The 22210-nt window shown below is 44.8% G+C and overlaps 2 protein-coding genes across 3 annotated transcripts in view; one reads left to right on the forward strand and one right to left on the reverse strand.

Annotated features, from left to right (window-relative positions):
- NCF4 (neutrophil cytosolic factor 4) overlaps nucleotides 1–22210 on the forward strand; it is a 169622-nt gene that overhangs the window by 45877 nt on the left and 101535 nt on the right. The window lies entirely within an intron of this gene.
- PVALB (parvalbumin) lies at nucleotides 199–20546 on the reverse strand. Its single transcript, XM_074226838.1, has 5 exons — nucleotides 20470–20546; nucleotides 16934–17018; nucleotides 15101–15233; nucleotides 13590–13699; nucleotides 199–428 (listed from the first exon to the last, which is right to left on the reverse strand). Exons 2-5 carry the CDS (start codon nucleotides 16992–16994, stop codon nucleotides 400–402), a joined length of 333 nt encoding a protein of 110 aa, XP_074082939.1. The 5' UTR covers nucleotides 16995–17018; nucleotides 20470–20546; the 3' UTR covers nucleotides 199–399.

Below are 22210 nucleotides of genomic sequence, written 5' to 3' on the forward strand. Positions count from 1 at the left end.
ACTACCCACCTTCCAGGGGTGATGTAAGGTCCAAATTAGATGGTACACATGAGGGATCTTGCAAAACCTGAATTATTTTGATGGTGAGTCTTGCCATTCCACACCATTCCCCACCATCCCTCCCTTCTCCCCAAAGAAACTTGCCTCTCCAAACCAAAAGCAAACCCTATGTGAAGCAAGAGAAGGTTGGCTCATCGGAGTATCAGGAGTCAGGTGGATTTGACCTTTATTGTTTCTACCAGCGTTTTCCAGAGTAGTGATAGAGTTACAGGGCTGCAGGGAACAGTTGGAGTAAAAAATAGCATAAATAAAAAGGAGAGAAACCAAGGAGGTCGGCAGGAGACGACTGGAATCCGGTCGTTCAGGGGCAGTTGAAGGGCCTGGGGTGGGCAGAGCCGTTTATAATTCAGCCACCATAGTTGTGAATTCTGTAAGAAGCAATAAGAACAATGGGGAATGGGCAGAGGAGAAACAAAGGGAATGAATCCAAGGGATGTTGTTGAAGGGGTGAGGCAGAGCCTAGGACTGAGACTTGAATTCTAATCCTGTGGTGCACACTGCACATGGACAGACCTGGCCATGATCTGAAGGTCAGAGGTCTCATGGACTCCTGTTTGCAAAAAAATGGTGGGGAAGGAGTGACCCTCAAACATTATTCCAAAGCTCCAGGTCCAGCTTAGGAATTGCTATTGACACGGGGAAAGAGCTTTGGATTGGTAATCAGAGGAACTGAGTTCAGTTACCAGCTCTGCTACTTTATACCTGGGTGACCTTGGGCAAATAACAACTTCTCTGAGACTGAGTTTTGAGGAGGTTGGATTAGAGGATCTCTAAGGTTCCTTTGAGCTCCAAGTCAATGATCCTCTGACAAATATGTGCTCTGCAGAATATGACCTGAGTGATCTTGGACTGGTCACTTCTCCCTGGGCTGTTTCTTCATTTGCAAAGCAAGGGGATTGGACTGGCAGACATCTGGTCTCTCCCAGCTCCAGATGAGAAGTGGGCAGAGTGTCCAGCCTTAAGTCAGGAAGACTCATCTTTCTGAACTCAATCTGGCCTCAAACACTTACTTACTAGGCAAAGACTGGGCCTTCTCTTTTTTTGTCTTCACAGTTACTAGACCCTGACCAAGTCATTTGACCCTGTTTGTCTCAGTTTCCTCATCTGTAAAATGAGCTGGAGAAGAAAATGGCAAATCACTCTAGTATCTTTACCAAGAAAGCCTCAAATGGAGTCATGGAGAGTCTAAAATGGCAAAGCAACAAAAATTTTGTTGTTCTTTAACAAATCCTAGCTCTGATGCTTATGATCCATGTGACCAATGGCAAATTAATTCATCAATCTACAAAATAAGTCGTCTACAATCTGAAAGGGTTGGTCTATAAGGGCTCTTTCATTTCTAAAACACTGTACTCAACCTCAATCAAAAGCATGTGACAAGAGACCTGGCTTCTAATCACTCACTACGGTGTGACCTTGGGCAAGTTGTTGAACATCTTTGGAATCAGTTTCCCCATTTGTCAAATGAGGGATTTGGTTCTGGTAAAGACTGAGTTCTCTTCTACCATCCACAACTCTGGGGGTCTCCCTTCTCCAGGAAGACATTCTTGACCAATTGCTAGCTACCTTGTGCTCTCTCTCTCCTCTGAGCGGACAGAAATGATGCCAGCCCTGTTCACTTGTCACGTCCCAGACATCTGCTGCAACATTACGTTTCTGATCCTGTCTCCTTGCTGCCTTTTTAACTCTTAACTTGCTATTCAATATCTCTTGTGTTTACTTCATGACTCCCCAGTCAGATTAGAAATTCCTTGAGGACAGGCTATTTCTTTGCATTCTTCACAGGGCCTGGCCCAGGTTGGGTATCCATTGGTATCCAATTACTGCACTTACTAATGAAACTTTGCTGCCCACCCTGAGCTTCCCCTTCTTCCTAACTCTCAAGTCCACTATACTGCATAGTCATTTCAAACCTGGACCTAGAGGATGAGGGCAGGAGGAAATCAAAGAGCCATAGGTTTAAAGCTGGAGAAGACCTTTGAGGTCACTAAGTCTTCTCATTTTTTTTTTTCGGATGAGGAAACTGGAACCTAGAGAGGCAAGGTCACAGAAGCAGTAAAAAGCCCAGGGGGGGATTCAAACTCAGGTCCTCCATCTCCAGAGCCATCATCTTGACTTTTGTTTCCACTTTCTCTGAGATCATCAATAACTTTCCGATCACCAAATGCAATTGTCTTAAAAATACTCCTCATCCTTCTTAAGCCCATCTGACATTGTTGATCCTCATCCCTTCTTCCCCTTTTCTGGATACTTCCCTACTTGTTTGCAGAGGCAAACTTCATTTCTTTCTGCTCTCTAATTTTTCCTTCTGTGTTTTTAAATGGCTCTGAATCTTTTCCCCAACCTTTTAAGGTGAGTTTCTCTTTTCAGATCTCTTCCCTTTTATGTTCTTCCCCTATGGCAATGTCATCCATTACCATTTGTTTATCCATAGAAAAATCAGGTCTGGCCATTGTAATCTCACTAGTATGGGCAAATTGAACTTGATTTCTCTTGGTCTAAAATTCTTCATCTTTAATAAGGAGGTTGGACTAGATGGATCCTGAGGGTCTTTCCATGCCCACATCTATGATCACCTATGTTAGGGGGTGTATGACCTTTCTCTCTCTCTGGAACTCATTTTCCTTTTCTGCAAATGAGGAACTCAGATGAGATGACCTGTTGGTGGTGGTGGGAAACATTCTTTCCAGTTCTAGGTCTCTGACTCTATCATCTCTGGTTCCATGGTTCCACTCTTAACCTCAGTTTCCTTATCTGAAGAAGATTGGATTAGTCTCTAGAGTCCCTCTTAGACTTAAAACCAATGATCTCCTACTCCTCTCCTCAGTGCATTCCATACTCAGCCAAGGTGAAGTATTCCCTGGTTCCTAACCCCACTTTCACTCCCACATCCTTCTTCTGCCCTTTGTTCACATTCATCCCTTTATTTTCTCACCTCTTCTCCATCTATTGAATTGCCACTAATACTTGCAAATCTTATTCAAATGGCAACTCCTTTGTCATCTGCTGTCTCTGTTGACCATTTCTAAGCATCTCTTTTATAATGTTTCATTTGGAAGGTTAGGTTAGCTCTCCCTTTGATAATATCGGAATGGATCCCAATGTCCTATATGATATATGAATATGTAGTCTACATTGCTGTCTATTCTGGGGCATCTAACTACAAATTTTCTCAAATAGAATATAACCTCTTTGAGGACTGGCATAATTTTATTTTATATATTTTCCCAACATCTAGCACAGTGCCTGGTTAAATAGTAGGTGCTTAATAAATGCATGTTGAGTGTGGTGCCATGGAACTATTACTGATTCTGAAGTCTGAGGATCTCAAATATCACCCTTCAAATCTATAGGACCTCATTTGACCTCTCTGGATCATGATTTCTTCCTCTGAAAATTGAGGGATTTGGTCTGGATAGCTTCAAAGTCTCTGGAAGCTCAACATTTTATGGTTCTATAAATCAAATTGGATTAATTTCCAGAATGCATTTGTATTTTCTTTCGTATGATTATTCTTGCTGTGCAGGCTGTGTAGAGGAGACCTACTTGCTGAAATGAAGTGAAGCCCTTAGTATATATGAGATACTACACACACACATACACACACACAAAACCACCTTCAACATGCTATACATAAACATGTCTCTCTACATATTATATGTAGTGTATACACACATACACATACATTGTTTGTTGATGTTGTTTGTTTCCCATTTAAGAAGCCTATGACACCAGGGAGGTGATGCCATGACATGCTCATGAATTAGACTGGAGTCAGGGGGACTATGCTAAGTCATCAGCCTCACTTTCTCCTCTAGAGCCATCTGGATCCAGTTACCAGATAGGAATCAGGATGGCTGGAGATGACCCTGGATTAGAGATAATCTGGGTTAAATGACTTACCCAGGGTCACACAGCTAGGGAGTATCAAGTGGCTGAGACTAGATTCGAACTCCTGTCCTCTTGACTCTAAGACCAGTACTCTATCCAGCTATCCATTTACACAAATGCATAAATGCATACATACATATACACATTTGTGCACATACATTGTTTATGGATGTTGTTTGTTCTCCATTTGAGAAGCTCATAACATCAGGGAGGTGATGCCATGTCATGCTCATACATATATGTTGTATCCAACTCTTTGTGACCCTTATTGGGGTTATCTTGGCAAAGATGTAGATGATCTTAATAACAGAATTGAGTTAAATAATTCCTGCCTTCAAGAAACTTATGATCATTATCTTTAGGATTTTATTAGAACGAGGGATTTGTCATCTTGGCATCTCAAGAGGCCAGAATGAAATCGAGTGTGTGGAAGTTATGGTTACAATGATCCTATCTTCCTCAAATCTTTTCCTTTCCCAGGACAAATACTACCCAGTTCATTTAACCAATTCACATGAGATATGGGTCCAAGATGGGTCATCCTCTTCTCTAGTTATTCAATGATGCTCCTAGTGTCCTGAACTGTTCACAATATTCCAGATATAGCCTGGGCAGGGTAGAGGATGGATATCTATCATATTCCTGTTTCTAAGGCTAAACTTCTGCTAGTTCAACCTAAAAAGGAATCAGTAATTTTTTGGGGGGAAGAGAGAACTTCCATATCATACTACTGACATACACTGAAGGTGTTCACTCAACTGCTCAGACTTTATTTCCACATGGCTGTGTCTCACCAATTCTATACTGACGATTGGTCTTTTGGACCTAAGCACATGACTTTACATTTATTTTTAAAATTTTTCTCATTTGATATTCATCCCATTATTCCAGCCTATTGAAATTCTTTTGAATTTTGATTGTATCCTCCAAAGCATAAACTAGTTCCTTAAGCCTTGTGTTATTTAATAGAATAAGATCAAGGCTAGAGCCCTGTGGCGCATCATTAGAGAACTCCCTTCAAGTCAACAGCAATCTATTAACCATCAGTCTCTAGGTATGAGTAGGTAGATATTCTTGGGGAACTGGGGAATTCATCAAAGGCAATAAACAAAGGATTCTCCCCATCCAGAAGCAGACCAAAAGTTGTTGGCTAATAGACAATATCTTCTTTTCATGGAAGTGGGCTGCATCAAGCAGATTGTTATACACAGACAAGATTAATAGCAAAGAAAAATGCAATTCTGGTAGATGCTGGATGAAACTCAAGGAGCTAAGAGTGGAGTGGTAGGGAGCTTGATGATGTTACAGCTTTCTCCCCATTCAATCAACTTTAATATTATTACCTCTAGTGTCAAATAAGTCTTCTCAGTTTGGCAATAGGACCTCTATATAATCTAGCCTTGATTTACCTTTCCAACCCAATTTCTCATCACACCCCTTCACATACTCTACAATCCAGCCAAACTGTTCTTCCTAATCTCACTTATATGCAACACACCATTCCTGTCTCATAAACAGCCCAGTCTCTATTCAAAGAAAGCTCTCTGTCTTCCTTTCTGCCTCTTAGACCCCCTCCTTCCCTTCAAGATTCATCTCAGTTCTCACATTCCACATGAACACATTCACTGATACTAGTGCCTTGTCCCCCAAAGTTACTCTGGATTTATTTTCTAGATGATTTCACAAGGCAATTAGAGCCATAATAGATAAAGTGCAGGGCTTGGAGTCAGGAGGCCCTCAATTCAAATCCTGCCAGAGATCCTTACTTACTGAGTAAATCATTTAACTCCATTTCCTCATCTGTAAAGTGAGGCAGCTGGTCTCTGAGATCCCTTCCAACAGAGACCAAATGATACCATATTCCTAAATCCTTTAATGTAGTATGCTTATAAATGTCAAATGAAATTCCCTTGTTTTATACAATATATTTTGTCTTTCCTGAGAGACTGTGAGTTGCTTAAGCAAGGAACTGTTTTGTTTTGAGGCTCTGGTGACTAATAAAGTAGCTGACCCAGAGTAGTGAGCCAGTCAGTAAACTTTTATTAAGCCTCTATTATGTGACAGTGTTATCAGCACTGACGATAGAGTGGGATCTGATTCTCTCAGTTACTGACTGATTGACAAATTGGTGGGGTGATAGAAAGAACCTCAATACTAAATTCAGAAATTAGGGATTCCAGGCTCAGGTTTGTGATCCTGATCAAATCACTCAGCTATTTAGTGACTTAGAAATCAAACAGAGGATGGATAGTCATGACTGTGGTACCTACCCCTTGGAGCTGTATGAGGACCAAGCAAACTAACCTGAGTAAGCCTTTGAAAGCCCTATGTGCCTTCTGGTTATTGGTGGAAAAGTTACGGAATGACATTGTATCAGACTTTAGAATCTGATGTTTATTAGCTGTGAAACCTTGAATAAATCACTTAACCTCTGAGCCTCAGTTTCTTTGTCAGTAAAATGAGGACAGTAATAGACCCACTTCTTACCTTCATGCATCCCTTTGAGAAAAACACTTTGGAAACCTTAATTAATGAGCCACTGTGATATAGTTCAGAAAGTGAAAGTGACTCTGGAGGCCCAGAAAATGAAAGCAATTTGCCCAAAGTCACACAGCAATAGGTTAATAACCCTTCCTGTCTTTCTCCCAGGAGAGTCAGTGGCATAAACAGAAGCACATCTTTCTTCAGAGGCAGGAAAACCTAGATAGGATACTTCTCTTGGGTCATTTAACCTTAACTTCATCTGAAAAATGGGGATTATAATAGAATTTCTTTTCCTGAGATGTTGTAAGGATAAAGTAAAGAAAACATGACCTCAGGTAATTCTCTGGGACTCTAAGTTGCAGGTAAATTACCAAATTGCATCTCAGGAGGAAATTTCCTTAGCATGAGTTCCCTCCCTGAAGGAAATCACAGATCTGAATAGAGCTAGCTACCTTATAGACTGTGGGGTGAATGGATCATTGATTCACACTGAAGGTCATACAGACCAATTCTTTCATTTTCTAGCTGAGGAAACAGAGGCCCGAGGATACTCCCATATCACACAGATAACATGTGACAAGACAGATTCTAACTATGGTCCACTGGATCCAGTTGAGAAAACATTTATGAAAGCCCACGGAGATGTAAAAGATATTGCTTTGCATAAAATCTTATAAATTCCTGACATAAGAATAAACTGCCAGTATATTATGGTGAACCTTTTTTGGGGGGAGGGGGTGGTCCTGTGATTTTCTTGGTGAAGGAAACCCTTTTGACCAAAGCAGGTAAGTCCCCCCCTTTTTTTTTGCATCTAAAAGTCTTGGAAGGTTGCTTGGAAATACTGAGAAGTTAGGTGACTTGCCCAGGGTCATACAGCCTGATTTAAACCTAGGTCTTCCTCACTCTGAAACTGGCTTATATCCCATCCAAGGCTGCTTTTCTTGTGAGCTATACAGAATAAATATTATATGCGGTGATTATTCTATATCATTACAGGCTGTGGGCAAGTTTTCCTTCGGGGAAATCGACTAAGCACTTAGCCATCCCTTAGTAAACCTGAGAACCATTGTCTGCAGTCTTCTTGAGTTCCCAGAAGGCCTCTAGACCTCTCCTTTCCTGGACTATGTTCCCCACACCCTCAGCCTACCAATCAATAAAGGCCCAGAAGGAAGGAGGTGGTGGAAGAGAAGGAGGGGAAAGAGGAGGAGGAGGGAGGAGGAGGAGGAGGAGGATCATAAGGCTGTCCTTTGCTGTCCCTCAGGAAATGAAAATTAGCCTAATTTTATGTGTCCTCATGTGAGTCTGTGCAGATCTGACAAATTTAGACACTATTGATAGATGGATTAGTTGAAAGTGATGGCTTAGAAGCAAAAGGAGAAGGGACTTTGAATGAGAGGCTGGGAAGGTGCCCATTTATCTGAGTCCTAGGATCCCAGGATCATGGATTCTGAGCTGAGATTCAAGCTGTCTAGGCTTATCTCCTGATTTCCCCATATATAAGATGTGCAAACCGGGGCCCTAGTGACTCATCCAGGGATTCATATCTGGTAAATCTCTAAGCTCTGATTGCTGGGCAGAAGGGTTATGCAACTTTCCATTACTGTTTCCTACAAAATATTGGAACATTTATATGATTAGAGTAAAATGCTTTATATTTGGCATTAGAAGTCCTTGGTGAGTTACTTTCCTCCTTAGCCTCAGTTTCCTCATTGATAAAATATTAGACACAACTGGAAGCTCCCTTTGAGATCAACTGATCCAAACCTCTCATTTGACAGATAAGGCAAAGTGATATTTAGGTAAAGTGCTTTAGCCAAGATCGCACAGCTTATGGTAGAAAGAGAAGACCTGGGTTCATATCTAACTTCAGGTACTTTCAACTTTTGTGACCTCAAATAAAACTATGCATACCTCAGTTTCCTCATTGGTAAAATAAGAGACTTCTGAAGTCTACATTTCTGTCACATCCTGACTCCAAATTGGGTGATTTTCCCACAAGACCCTGATAGAAAGATGGGTTCGAAGGGTTAGTTCTACCATTTTGTGGTCTAGTGGCTATAAGCTTTGGACTTGAAGTCGGTAAGAATGGGTCCAAATGAACTTCTTTTTCCTCATCTGCCAAATGAGGGGGTTTGACTAGCTTTCATTGAGGGATCCTTCCCATTCAAAATCAATGATTTGATATAATTCTTTTTCCAAGATAAGGCCATTTCTTTGAGTTCAATCATCCGTGACCATATTCAACAACTATGCCAAAATCCTATTGAGAAAGCTTTGTGAATTGGATGGGGAGAATCAAGTCACCCCTTAGCCATTCACTGCATGATGCTGGGTAAGTCACTAAATTGCTCTCTCAGTTTCCTCCTCTGTCAAATGAGGGTAATAACTCCTATCTCCCAGGAAGATGGGGATCAAATTGAACACATGGGAAGCACTAGCAAACCTTAAGTTACTTTATAAATGCTAGCTATGGTTTTTATATTACTTCTATGTTGCATGATTACCACTGTAAGAAAAGTCCTTTGTGAATCATAGAAAACTACAGAAAGGGGAGTATTTCCTCCTCCTGAGATGCAGTGTTGTACCATGGTTAGTAGTCTTGACATCCAACTCCTACCATTTTCTAGCTGTGTGACCCTGGGAAAGTCATTAACCTTCTTTGAACTTCAGTTTTCTTATCTGCAAAATGGGGCCAGGAATATTCATAGAATCCCAACCTAATTGTGAGGCTAAAAATGAATGGAGGTGTGATGTTTAAATGTCAGTGAGCACCACCACAAACAAGGATTATTCCAAAAGAAGCAGAAGAGACTGTGTCTACCCAAGACAGTGGCAAGATCAAAATAATTAGAACGGTAATGGCAATCCTCTATTGCTGCTCTGGCTTCTGATGGGACAAACCTGTGAGGTTCCCTGTGCCCCAAGACAAATGACTCCATTAGCTTAATTATTTGGAGGGGAGGGAGGAAGTAATAAGGAAAGAGAAAGTGTCTTCATTCCTCCTAACTTGGGCTCCTTTTTAACCATAGGCAAGTTACATAATGATATCTTCAGCTCCCACAGCTACATCTTTTCTGGTGCAGAGACAAGATGTCTTGAATGCAGGTCCACCTGGGAATAAGAATGAGCTACCAACTCTGCCCTTAAACCATTAATAACTCTCCAATTTAGGTTCTGCCTCAGTGGGAGGCATAAAGGAGTCAGGGGATCTGAATTCTGGCCTCACTTCTGGTTTGACTGTGTGACCTTGGAGAAATCTTTTGACTTTGCTGTCTGTGTCTTCATGTTATTATCTGCTAAATGGGTATAAGCTTCCCAGCCCCTGACCACCTCATGGGTGATTGTGAGATTATAAAAGAAAGGAGCAGGATACTTTGAAAAGAAGGCTCAATCTGGAGTCCAAGGACAAGAATCTGAATACTGTACTGATCAGTCAGAACCTGTGTGACCTTGGACAAGCCACTCGGTCTCTCTTAACCTGGGGTCCATAGACCCTCAAGGAATCTGTAGATAGATTTCAAGGGATCTATGATCTTGGAAGGGAGAAAAAAACAGTAACTTTACTTTCATTGACCTCTAACTGAAATGGAATATTTCTTTCAATTATTTAAAAGTACGATTCTGAAAAGAGGTCCATAGACTTCATCAGACTCATTGGCAAAGGGGGCCAGGACACAAAGATCCTATGGGAATATTCTCCTCGTTCTGGCTCTGTTCCTCTTTTTCTGTCTCTCTTTGTGTCTCCTCTGCATCTGTCCTCTCTCTGTCTCTCTCTGTCTGTCTCTGTGTCTCACTCTCTCTCTCTCTGTCTCTGTCTGTCTGTCTCTCTCAGGATTTATAGCATACTCACAACCAAGGCATTATCTCTCTTGCTATTTATCATAGAGTCAAAGGGTTTAACTACAAACCACAGTCACATGGATTTCTTTCCTTCCCCCCTCTCAGAATCTCATTGTCAGGAAGGATCTCAGAGATCCCTTTAGCCAGTTCCCATGAAACTGTGTTTGTAACTGCCTTATGTCCTTTCTGTGGCATCTAGGTAGTGCCCTTGGCTAGACTGTTGGGTCTGGAGTCAGGAAGACCTGAATTCCAACCCAGCCTCAGGCTCTCATTAGCTGCCGAAGCAAGAAAGTCTTCCCTGCCCCCAACATTTCCAAACAAGTCACTTCACCTCTATTTGGCTCAGTTTTCCTAAATGTAAAATGGGAACATTAAAAGTATCTACCTCCCAGGGTAGTTGTGAAGCTCCTATGAGATCATTGTAAAGGGCATTGTGAAGGTTCCTGGTGGGCACTAGGAGCTAACTATAGTTATTAACTCAGCACCCAGGCTGTGGGAATTCACTGCTAAGATGTGTCTGTAAATGACTTTCAAAGTCCTGGAAATGACCTCTGAATAGAGATGAGCCCTTGATTTAGAGGAGTTATTTGTAGGAATTGGGGTTTCAAAGAACTGAGGAGCATCATGGATCCTATCTATGTGTCCTTTCCTCCTCCTCCTCCTCCTCCTCCTCCTCCTCCTCCTCCTCCTCCTCCTCCTCCTCCTCCTCTGTCTGTCCTCCCCTTCTGTTAAAGAAACTGGGTCACGGATTGGGGAAAGGAGGGGGCACCACCTGTCCAAGGTCACAAGCCAAGCTAGTGAGGGGAGGAGTGGGGGAATGCTAATTAGTCTGCCGCTTACCTAGCTTTCTACCTGCTAGATCATTTATATAATTATTGAAAGTTGGAGCTGAATGGGACCTTAGAGGCCATTTAAGTAAAAAACCCAGAAGTTACAGAACCAGTTAGAAGAGAATGGCTTTGAACCTGTGCCTCCTGACCCTAGTTTACTGCTCTCTCCATTTTCCATTCAGCTGCTTCCAAAAAGAAGAAGATTTCTCAAGGGCACTGACACAAATTAAAAAAAAAAAGATGAAATCTCATTCCTCTCAAGGAAGCCTGAAGGATCATAACTCTAGAAGTAGGGAGAACTTCAGAGGCCATGCTAGCCAACCATCTCATTTTACAGATGAGGAAACTGAGGCTCAGAGAGGTTAAATAATTTAGGAATATAGGGCCATAAAGTTAGAGCTAGAAAGATCTTTGAAGCTGTTGACCAGTTCATCATTTTACAGGTGAGGAAACTGAGTCAAAGAGTGATTACCTGGCTTGCCCAAGGTTAAATAACTTGTCCCAAAACACATTAGACAGAGGTAGAGTTAGGATTTGAATTCAGGGCTGCTGATTTTAAGTTCAGCCTTCTTTTCCTTCTACTATGCTGATCTGAAGCATGTTCTTGAGCTTCCAGAGTCTTCCAGGGAACCTGAGTCCTCTAGAAAATTAAGGGGAAGATGGAACTAGAGTCATGGAAGCATCATTTCAGAGTTGTGAGGGTCATCAGAGGTCATTTAGATCTATTCCCTCATTTTATAGGGGAAGAAACTTAAGATCTAGAAAGAGCAAACTCACTGAAAATCCCCTTGTGGATGTGGAAACATCTCCATCTCCTGAAATGCTCTCCAAAGTTTGGAAGTTGAGAAGAAATGACTTGAGAGAAGCAGCAGGATATGATTGAGAGAGGACTTAACTGAGAGTCAAAAGATCTGGATTCTAATCCTCACACTGCCTACCACTTTCTAGCTTTGTAACTTTAGGCAGACCACTTTCTTTCTCCTGGGCCTCAGTTTCCCTCTCCAAAAAGAGAGATTTGGACCAGATGATCTCTGAGCAACCCTTCCTCTTCCCTACCCCCCAGATCTACCATTCTGTGCTTCTCTGATAGGGATATTTGATTCATTATCCTGGGCAGCTGCAGAAGGCAGAATTTCACCCTGGTCACCAAATGATTAATGAGTCTTTAGTATCAAAGCAGAGGAAGGGGGGGGGCATGGATCAAGCACTTGCTCTGTGTTCTCTCAGGTAGCACCAGAAACCACTCTTGCCCAGTCAACCACTCTAGCCTCTTGAGCCCAAATGGACTGAAAATGAAAGAGGGAGGAAGTGTGACATGGACAGAGCTTGGGTCACAGGAGGACCTGGGGTACTGGGGCTAGTTTTGTTTTTGTGGTAGCCTAGAACAGTAGGGAGGGAACCTGAATACCCAAATAATCAAAAAAGTGGGCACCAAGCCTATGGCTTTCCTTGGCAGCTAGTTCTACTGGAGGTCATAAATTTCACACTGAAATGTCATCAAGTTCAGAGTCCTCATTTGACTGATGAGGAAACTGAGGCATTCAAAAGTTGTCATTCACTCAGAATCACACAGGTAGTAAATTTTTCTCCTATTTCTTTTTTTAAAATTTTATTTATTTAAGGCAATGGGGTTAAGAGTGACTTTCCCAAGGTCACACAGCTAGACAATTATTAAATGCCTGAGGTCGGATTTGAACTCAGGTCTTTCTGACTCCAGGGCCAGTGTTCTATTCACTGCACCACCTAGCTGGCCCTAATTTTTCCCCTTCTTTAATTCTGATATTAGGGGAAAGAAGGTAAAAATGTTTCTGTAATTTGGAGTGGAGAGTTGCTAATTACTGGTCACTCCAAAATGAAGATAGGACACCAAAGTCAAGACAGGCTTTCTTTCCCACTTTCTATCAAAGTAAGGAACAACTTCTCACAGAAACAGTCAAGATAAAGACACCAAAAAAGGCACAACGAAGGGAGGCAGAGTAGGGGAAGGGACAATGCAATGAATTGGGAGTTAGGAGATAGGGTACTCCTGAATGCATTTCTGCCACATGACAACTGGAATTCACTTAACCAGTCTGAGCTCCATTTATTAGTTTATAAACTAATACCCCATGGAGTAAGTCATGTGTTGTTAGGTTTGTGTAGATGGTACCTCAGAAATCATCTTCTTGTATTAGAAATGGGGAAACCGAGACCAGAGAGGGCAAGTAACTTGCCAAAGGTCACAGAGTTCGGTTGTGGAATTGGACCAGATTTCAGTTCTAGACATCTGACCCTAAGTCCAATATTTTCCCTCCTCACCATGGCACTCCCTCCCTGCTTCTATGGGGAAGTAGGATATACCTCTGCTTTCTCTGATCTCTGAGAACAAGAAAATCTATCCCCTTGGGCTTAGAATTCTGCTTTAGGGACCTCCTCTCTTTCCCAAAAGGGTACTGGACAAATAAAAGCCCCTGGGTAGGCATGGTGCCCTCCATCACTACCCACCTTCAGCCCCAATTTTGCCATCACCGTCCTTGTCCCCAGCAGCCAGGAGTGTCTTGGTTTCCTTGTCAGTAAGATCTCGGCCATCCGGTGTAAAGCCCTTCAGGATGAATCTAAAGCAAGGAAAAGGCAGAGAAGGGTCAGGCTGAGGTTGTCTTGGCCCTAAGAAGGCATGCCAGACGCATGGAAGGGGAAGGCAGAAGGAACATGAGATTTGATCCCAACTTTGGTCCTGCTTCTGCAAATGACCTGGGTAGGTCATTTCCTTTTTCTGATCTTCCCTTTCCTTCTTCTCTAAATTATAGCCTCAGTAGCATCCCTGTTGTCTCCAGGATCATATACAAATCTCTGTTTGGTACTCACAGTCTATGTGGTCTGGCCCCAGTCTTTCTATCCAGGCTAATTAAACATAGCTCCCTTCAAGCTCTCTGCTCCAGCCAAACTTCCCTCCCTGTTATTCCCCATGTCGCACCTTGGTGCCTTTGTTCTCCTGTGTCCCTTCTTGTTTCTGCCTCCTGGAATCTCTAGCTCTTATCATGGCTCAGTTCTAGTATTAGCTTCCCCAAGAAGCCACCCCCCCCCATAACAACTGGGTAATGTAGACCTTTTTTTTTCCTCCAGTAGAATGTAAATTCCTTGGCAGCAGGGTCTCTCTACTTTTGCACCCTCATCCCTGCACTCCCAGCTCTTAGAGGCCTGGCACCCCCATCCCTTACATACCATAGTTTAAGCAACATAACCAGTTATCTATCAGAATATATATTTTTGAAATGATCTCAAGTTCACAGAGCCAAGGTTAAGCTACCTTGTTCTACAGCCTGTGAGAGGAGGTCTAGGTTCCATTCCCAACAATGTGCCTTCTTAGCTGGCTGACCTTGCACAGAACATTTAATCACTATGAGCTTCTCTTAGATATATCATTAGTAAAATGAAGGGATGAGGCTAAATACCCTTTACGTCTTCACCCAGCTCTGATTGATGGTGGTGGTCAGAAGAGAGCCAAAGGGGCCTTCGTTTTACAGTGACTCCTCTCGTTTTATAGGTGAAAAAGCCAAGGTCATCCAACTGATAAGCAGCAAAGTTGGGGTTCAAAGCAAGGGGCTTTGGTGAGGGGCCTGGGAGTGGGTGTTCCTGACACAGTGAAACTGACTTGGGACTCAGGGGAGACCCTCCTGATGCTCAGGCGCTCTCAGAAATGCTTAATTATTGAACATCATTCCATTAGAAATATTAAATGCCTCAACTTAAGCCAGGGAGTCCTGCCCACTTCCAAAGGCCCTAGACTTCCCTGAAACTGAAAGGAAAGGAAGCATTTGTCCTCCAGGCCATTAGGTTTGGCTCTTTTGGTAGCTATGGGCTGATTGTTGCCAGAAAAGTGTGCAGATGGAGGCAGCCAGGCTTGTCTTTGATGGGTGCCTCTAGCTGGGAAGCCGCCCCCTGCCACCCTCACTGGCCCCCACCTCCCTTTAGATGCCTCCCAGCCCTGGGGACGGGGGAGGGGCAGGCCAGCTCACTTGAGCTCATCCTCCTCGATGAAGCCACTCTTGTCCTTATCGAGGATGTGGAACACCTTCTCCACATCCTGTTTGTTCTTCTTCTTCAACCCCACCATCTCAAAGAATTTCTTGTGGTTGAAGGACTCGGCAGCTGTAGGGAGCAGGGCAGTTAATCAGGAGAGGAGGCAGGAGAAAGAGGCAGTTCTGTAGCAGGCAGGATCTGCTCACCCAGGCAATGGGGCTTGCTCTCTGATGGGTGCCCTGCATGGATGGGGAGGGGGGGGGGGAGACCCAGAGACAGTTTTGCCTCCAGAATCTCACTTCAGTGAAATATTGGGGGATGGGCGGAGGTGGGGTGACCGAGGGCAAGATCAGAGGGCCATAGACTGAGGACTGAAAAGAAACTTAGGGCTCATCTGTCCCTCCCACTCGTCTTCAGTCCAAGGGGAGTAAAAGGACTTCCCCAAGGTTAGGTTACATAGCTAGAAAGTGACAGGATCAAGATTTGAACCCAAGACCTCTGAATCAGAATCTAGGGCTCTTTTGGGGTGGGGTGGAAGGAGTTAAGACTTCTTAGTTTGTTTCCTGTACTGGAATGAGGAAAACAGGAGAGAAAAAAAAGGCAAACAACTCTCTCAAGGTCAAAGAGTAAAGCTCGGAGATGATGCTGAGAAGGATGATGTGGGGGTTCTTGGCATCCCATCCTGGACTCAACCATGGTCCTGACTGCCCTAGACACTCACAGGGCTTTTTAAGAGGCCCCAGAGAAATCAGGCTAGCCACAATCATGTGATCTGGAAATTGGACAGGAGAAGAGTGGAGAGCAGTTCCCTCAGGACCTTAGGGCAGAGGCGCCCACCTTCTGGACCTGTTCTTCACCCCTGGAATGGCTGGGAGAGGGTGCATACTGATGGGCAAAGGGTTGAACTGGGTGACTTAGAGAAAAGGGTTAGGGGTCCTAGGAGAAAGTTGTGGGTGGATTCGGACATGAATGAGGGACACGGTTCAAGGGTCCTATACAGGGGAGACTTGGGAAGAGAAAGAGGGGGACAGACTTGGAAAGCCCCTAAGCCATTTTCTGTCCTTTTTTTTTTTTGGACCAAAAGTTGACTGCTGAGAAAACAGCTGTATGTGTTAGCTGAGCTCAAAGCTCCAGTGAGTTTGGGAAGGTCACCTCCCTGCCAATCTTGGACAGTCCAGAAGAGAGGGGATGCTGGGGAGGGGGTGCAAGAGGTGAACCCCAAAACACTTTTCTGTGCATTTGGTAGACCAGATTACCTAGCTCAGGAAAGGAGAAGATATCTAGAACTAAGAACTGAGAGGCATGGAGGAAAAATGGAGGGAACAATGGTCCTCTAATGGTTAGAAAGGAGAAGGGGTTCGGGTCCCTGACCGGACATTGTCTCCTCCATGTAACTTGGGTGGAGATGAAAACTCGCCACATCCACTTAGCTCCTTCATCCGGGCTGAATTCTTCCTGGGATGGGGGTCCCCACCTTTTCCCCTGGAGCAGAGTCGTCCTGGACTCCTGGCCAAGCTAGCCCGGACATCCCGGGATGAGCGGGCACCCGGGGCTCAGTTTCTCCAGAGTGTGGGGAAGTTTCTGAGGACCAGAAGCTCCCCGCGGGGAGCTGCCCATCGCGCTCCCGGGGACTCCTGGGTCCTCCTGGTCCCGAGGACCGCTACGTCCATCCTCCGGGTCCCCCTTCCCAAAGTCCCGCTCAAGGCTGCAGCCCAGGTCCCTTCCCTCTCCGGGCTGCGTGGGCCAGGATGCCCGGGCTCCCCAGGGCAGGAGCCGGGGCTTGGCTAGGGAGGGATGGGCTGGCGAGGGGTGCGGAGGGAGCCGCTCACCTGCAAAGGCTGCCACCGCCTTCTTAATATCCTCTGCGCTGAGCAAGTCTGTGATGGACATGCTGCCGGTGCGGGTCGGAGCGGGCTAGGCGAGCAAGTCGGAAAAGATTAAAAAGTGCCTCCCTCAGCGTTCCTGCTCATATGACCAACGCTGCAGTGCGCGTCGGGGAGGGCCAGGGCGGCAGGCTGGCACTGGGCCAGGCTCGCTCCAAGGCCCAGCCCCGGGGCGTCGAGGAAAGGAGGGGGCCCTGGCCCCTCCAGGGCTCCCTGAGGGGTGGGGAGGAGCCTGGGCGGGCACCGCAAACGCGGTTCTAGCAAGGGCGCGGAGGTGGTGCTGCCCAGGATGGGCTGGAGGAGAGTCCCGAGGGCGCCTTGTCCCCGGGCTCAGTAGGCAGAGAGGGCGCCCGGACTGCAGCAAGTCCCCCCTCCCGGCCCGCAGTAGCCCCCCTGCCCTCGTCTCCCTTCCTTCTACTCCCTCGCTCCTAGGCTAGCCGGGTCCTGGAAAGGAGCTCGGTGTGCCTGCGCCCCTGGCCAGCACCGCGCCCCTGGTCAGCTCCGCGCCCCTGACCCGGCCCGGCCCGGCTCTGTTCTGTCAGCCTGGCCCTCATGACTGCCAGTCCTAAGACCACCCCCCACCTCAACATAAGACCTTACAGATGCTTCTGAGGGGATGCAGAGGGGCGTGGGTTCGGGGCCCCTCTCCGCCCCAACGCCCCCCTCTCCCAGCTCTTAGATGTTTTTTGTCATCTCTTTACTTCTTTAACATTTGGAGACTCTTTTTCCTTTTTTAACCTGAAGGTGCTCTCTTTTCCTTCACCCCTCCTGCCTTGGGACCCACACTCCGGCAGTTTGGGACTACAGTTGCTTCCAATACTGTGCCTAAACACCTTGCCCCGAGGCTGGAAATGTAGTTCGCCCTTGGGATCTATTTCCTCCATCCCTGTTAACCCCAGGAGGGGGTCATAGCGTGCTGAATTTGGAGTCTTGGAATCTCAGTTCGAAATGGTTCCTGTGTGACCTTGGACAAGTCACTCACCTTTTCTCAGTTTCCTCTGATCTGCAGTGAGGTGCTTAACTAGGTGACCTCTGAGGTCCCTTGCAACCCTAGGTTTATGCTCTTCATCACTTCCTCAGGCCCAGGAAGGCTTCCCCTCTTTCTGCCTACAGCAATTATGGAGGTGGTGGGAAAATACTTCAAAATGGAAGAAAATTCGGGCGGATGTCATCCTGGACAAATTCCTTTTTACATATGAGGGAATTGAGGCCCAGATGGAGGTGCCCTTTCTGAAGGGTGACAAAATTTAGTACAGAAGGAAACGTTGAGTTGATTTAGTGTAGTCCTAGCTTTTATCCAAAACTGTAGTTCAGAGACATCATAAGATTTAGAGGGAGAAGGGAAAGGAAATCAGCGGCCCTGAGCCTATCAGTTGTAATTATGTTAGTACGGCTTCTGAATTTGCCTGAGTCCCCTTCCTCCAATCTGGTGAGGGACAGAACAAGGAAGCTTGGGTGGGGAAAGGATGGGCAGGGATTCTCTGCAGATTCCAGGAGTTTGAGAACACGATGCTGTGGAAAGAGTTCCTTTCCAGCTGGGAGAGGACACCTCCCTCATTCACACATTCCCTCTATTCCTCCACCCATCTATGGAATCAATTAAGGTTCAGAGAAAGGTGGTCTTCAACCCTTATCTCATGGCTCCTCAGAGTATTGGGAACTGGGCTCCCTTCTTCCCCTAAACTAAGGAAAAGACTTGGGCTCTAGTCTTGACTCTGCTGCCAACACAACATTTTAGGCAAATCATTGCCCTTTTCAGGGCCTCAGTTTCCTCATTTGAAAAATGTAGTGGTTGGACTAGATGATCTCCTTCCAGCTCTCATTCTAGTTCTGACTTCCAAGTGTTTCTTGCAAGTGCTGAACCTCTGAGAAGGAAGGTCCCCCAAAAGACCTTCACACCTTCCAGCATATTTTGAAGAGGCACTGTACTGTACTGGAGAGTGTATTAGGCTTGGAGTCAGGGAAACCTGGGTTCTAATCCCACCACGGTACTTATGTGACCCTGACTTTTGGGTATCGTTTTTTTTTTCACTTGTGAAATGGAGGGATGGATAGGATGGCCTCTAAAGTCCCATCTCCATCCTCATGATTCTATCATCCTTTTTTCCCCAAGCTGTTCTTGGAGGATGAGGGGTTGTGGGGAGAAAGGGCCCAGGAGTCTGAAAGGGGGGAAGGGGCCAGTGGATTAACGAAGATCTCAAGTTCCTTATGCTTCTCCCTCTGCTGTTCCTGCTCCCACCTTCCCCTTTGTGGGTGCTGGGGCACTGGATGACTGCCCTGAATTGGGAAGCTTAACAAGTTTGTCTGTGGGCATGCTTGAGGTGAGTCAGCCCCTTTGGACCCTACCGGCCCAGCCAGCTGGCATGGATGGGGCACAGTCTGAAACTTTTGACCTGATATCCCCTGGCATTCTGCCTTCCCCCCAAATTCTGCAGCCGTAGCTGCTACCAACACCATCTCCAGTCCCCTCTTCCACCCTCCTTCTCTGGATCCACAGAGAATCTGAGCCAGAGAGGGAGAGGTAGGGAGGGCTCACCTACTCCACCCCATCCCCTCTTTTATTTAACCCCATCCTCACCCACACAGGCCCATACATCACTTAGAATCACAGAATGTCACAGTTGGTCAAGGGGACCTTGGGGGCTATCTCATCCAAGCCCCCTACTTTACAAAAAAAGGAAACTGAGATCCAAGAGGTTAAGGATCTTGTGCAAGCCCTCCCAACAAATTGATAACAGAGCTATGGCCAGAAACCAGCCACAATCTTCAGACTTCAGACTAGCTCTTATTTCACAACATTTATTTAGAGCTCAAGAGTCAGACCTGGGGAGTTTGTGGGGGGGCCCAGGGTGATGGACAAGAGAAAACTTAGCAGATCAGAGATGCTCTTTAATACTGAACACCTACTGCTGCCCTTTCTGAACCTTCTACAGAATCTCAGATGTACATCTATCTAAAGACCCAACTGGGAAAGAGCCTTCCATATCCCTCTATCCTTTTTCTCCTCTTTCAATCCAGTTTGCCATTCTCTGGAGCATCATGCTTTTCCTCTAGCTATATCCTTTCAGACCATTCTGCTGCCTGGGTACTTGTTGGTTCCAGTCACAGAACCACAGAAGGCAAAAATAAGAAGAAACCTTTGAAATCACCTAATCTGCCTCCACCACCCCTGCCCCTTCACAAGTTAGTGGTAGAACTGAGATTGTATTCCCAGTTGTCTTGACACCCAACTAGTCTCTCCTTTCCATTACATCATACTGCCTTGTTTTTCTGTTTCCTTTGCCTCTCCTTTCTGAATTTTTTTAGGCTGTATTTTTTTAGGCTCATTGAATCTGGAGTCCCTTCGGCTCCATTCTTCATCTAGATGAGTCTGGATAAAGGGAGACTCCTTTATGATCCCAATCTAGGCTCCCCATCCTCCAGGATCCTCCCCCGCCCTTCTTCAATTGCTTCCTCCAGTCTCTGATGGCTGTTCCACTCACCTTGATTGGAGTGGGGAGCACAAGCTCCCTCAAGGCTCTGTGAGGGTGAGAGAGAGGAGGTCAAGGGAAGCTAAGTTCCAAGGCAGGATCTCTTCCTATATAGGCTTCTGGGGTCTATCTATTTTGGGCAAGTGGTTCTCCCTCTCTTCTTGCCCTCCCCCACTGGTGTCAGATACTCCCGGGCCATGGTGCCTGGTGCCTGTATCACATTCACCCTCTCTGGGCTGATCAAGTAGGGCCTATTAATAATCCTTGGCATCTGCCTTCCTCTAGCACCTAAAACCTTAGGCCCAGATGAAGGCCCACCTACAATCATAAAATCTTGAAATTTGGAGGGTCATAGATCCTTAGGTTGGACACTTAATCTGACCCCCTACCTGGAAGTGTGAATTCATTCTGTAAAAATGGCCATCTTGTTTCTGTTTGAACACTTTCAGTGATGGACCTCACAAACCAACCCACTTCCTTATTTGAAAGCCTTAACTGTTAGGAAGTTCTGCCTTATTCTGAATAAAAATCTGAACCTATTTTCTTGTTTTGCCTTCTGGAGCCACACAGAAAAAAATCTAATTCCTCTTCCATGGGAAGGCTCCTAAGAAACTCAAAGAATATTATCCTGTCCTTCTGAAATGTTCTCTTCTCCAGGATGAACATTTCTCATTCCCATCAACTGGTTTCTATTATAGCATGTTCTCTAGAGTCTTCAAGTCTTTCGTCATCCCTTTCTGAAGTGAATTAGTTGTTGCAGCCAAATCTACAGGTTGATGTGAAAAGGAGATGCTCAAGAGGAGATGCTAAGACCTTTGGCAATCAATTCTAACATTCTAGGACTAGCTGCTGATACAGGGGGGATGCTGGCAAAAGGCTAGGCTGACATTATAGCACAAAGGGCATCTCCGAAGCTTTGAAAATAGATGAGTTTTTTGAGGGAGAAGGTAGAGGGCCAAGGACTGAGCCTGGAAGATGCCCACAAGTAGCTGGTGAGGGGTATTTGTGACTTGTTAAAACCTGAACCACCATAATATTGTCCGATAATGAATTCTTCATGGACAACCCTAACCTCCTCTCCAGCCTCTGTCATTTCCCTATTTACAGGGAGTTAGACCCCTTGTCTGTCAAAAAGTGTCATTCCCAGTGACGTAAAATTGTCTGGGGGTGATAATACCAACTACAGTATTTCTAGGAAAAGCAAGGAGGTAGAGAGAAAAGAGAAAGAATAGGGGAGGGAGGGAGAGATGGGGAGAGAGAGAGAGAAAGAGAGAGAGAGAGAGAGAGAGAGAGAGAGAGAGAGAGAGAGAGGTGAGAAAAGCATTTTTTCGAAGAGCTGGGAATGTCACCAATTTATTATATATATAATATAGCATATAGCATATGACCTATCATATAGCATATATATCATATCATAGAGATAAGTAACAGGATAAATAAGTTAAATCATTGTGTTACTAAGTATACAACTAAGGTAACTAAATTATGTTACTAACTATATATGGAGAATAACTAAGCTAAGTTACTAAATAGCTATAATAATTATTCCAAAGAACTATAAAGAAAATACTATATTCTAAAACTAAGGTGATACTAAATAAATATAAGTAATTAGGTTATCAAGGTAAATAACTAACTGGTTACTAAATAAGTTTTAAATAACTAAATAAATAAAGTTTGTTATATTACAAGGTATATAAGTAATTAAGTAAGTAAGATAAATAATTAAATTATAACTTAGTTAACTCAGAAC

Source organism: Macrotis lagotis, chromosome 2 (genome assembly GCF_037893015.1).
Source record: "Macrotis lagotis isolate mMagLag1 chromosome 2, bilby.v1.9.chrom.fasta, whole genome shotgun sequence".
NCBI lineage: Eukaryota > Metazoa > Chordata > Mammalia > Peramelemorphia > Peramelidae > Macrotis > Macrotis lagotis.

Bases quoted from the DNA above. Each gene is read 5' to 3' on its own strand.
- PVALB (XM_074226838.1), bottom strand. From the start codon at position 16,994: ATGTCCATCACAGACTTGCTCAGCGCAGAGGATATTAAGAAGGCGGTG. The intron at 13,700-15,100 runs GTGAGCTGGCCT...TCCTTGCTTTAG, and splicing joins ATCGAGGAGGATGAGCTCAA to ATTCATCCTGAAGGGCTTTA. The intron at 429-13,589 runs GTGGGTAGTGAT...TGCTTCTTACAG, and splicing joins TGGCAAAATTGGGGCTGAAG to AATTCACAACTATGGTGGCT.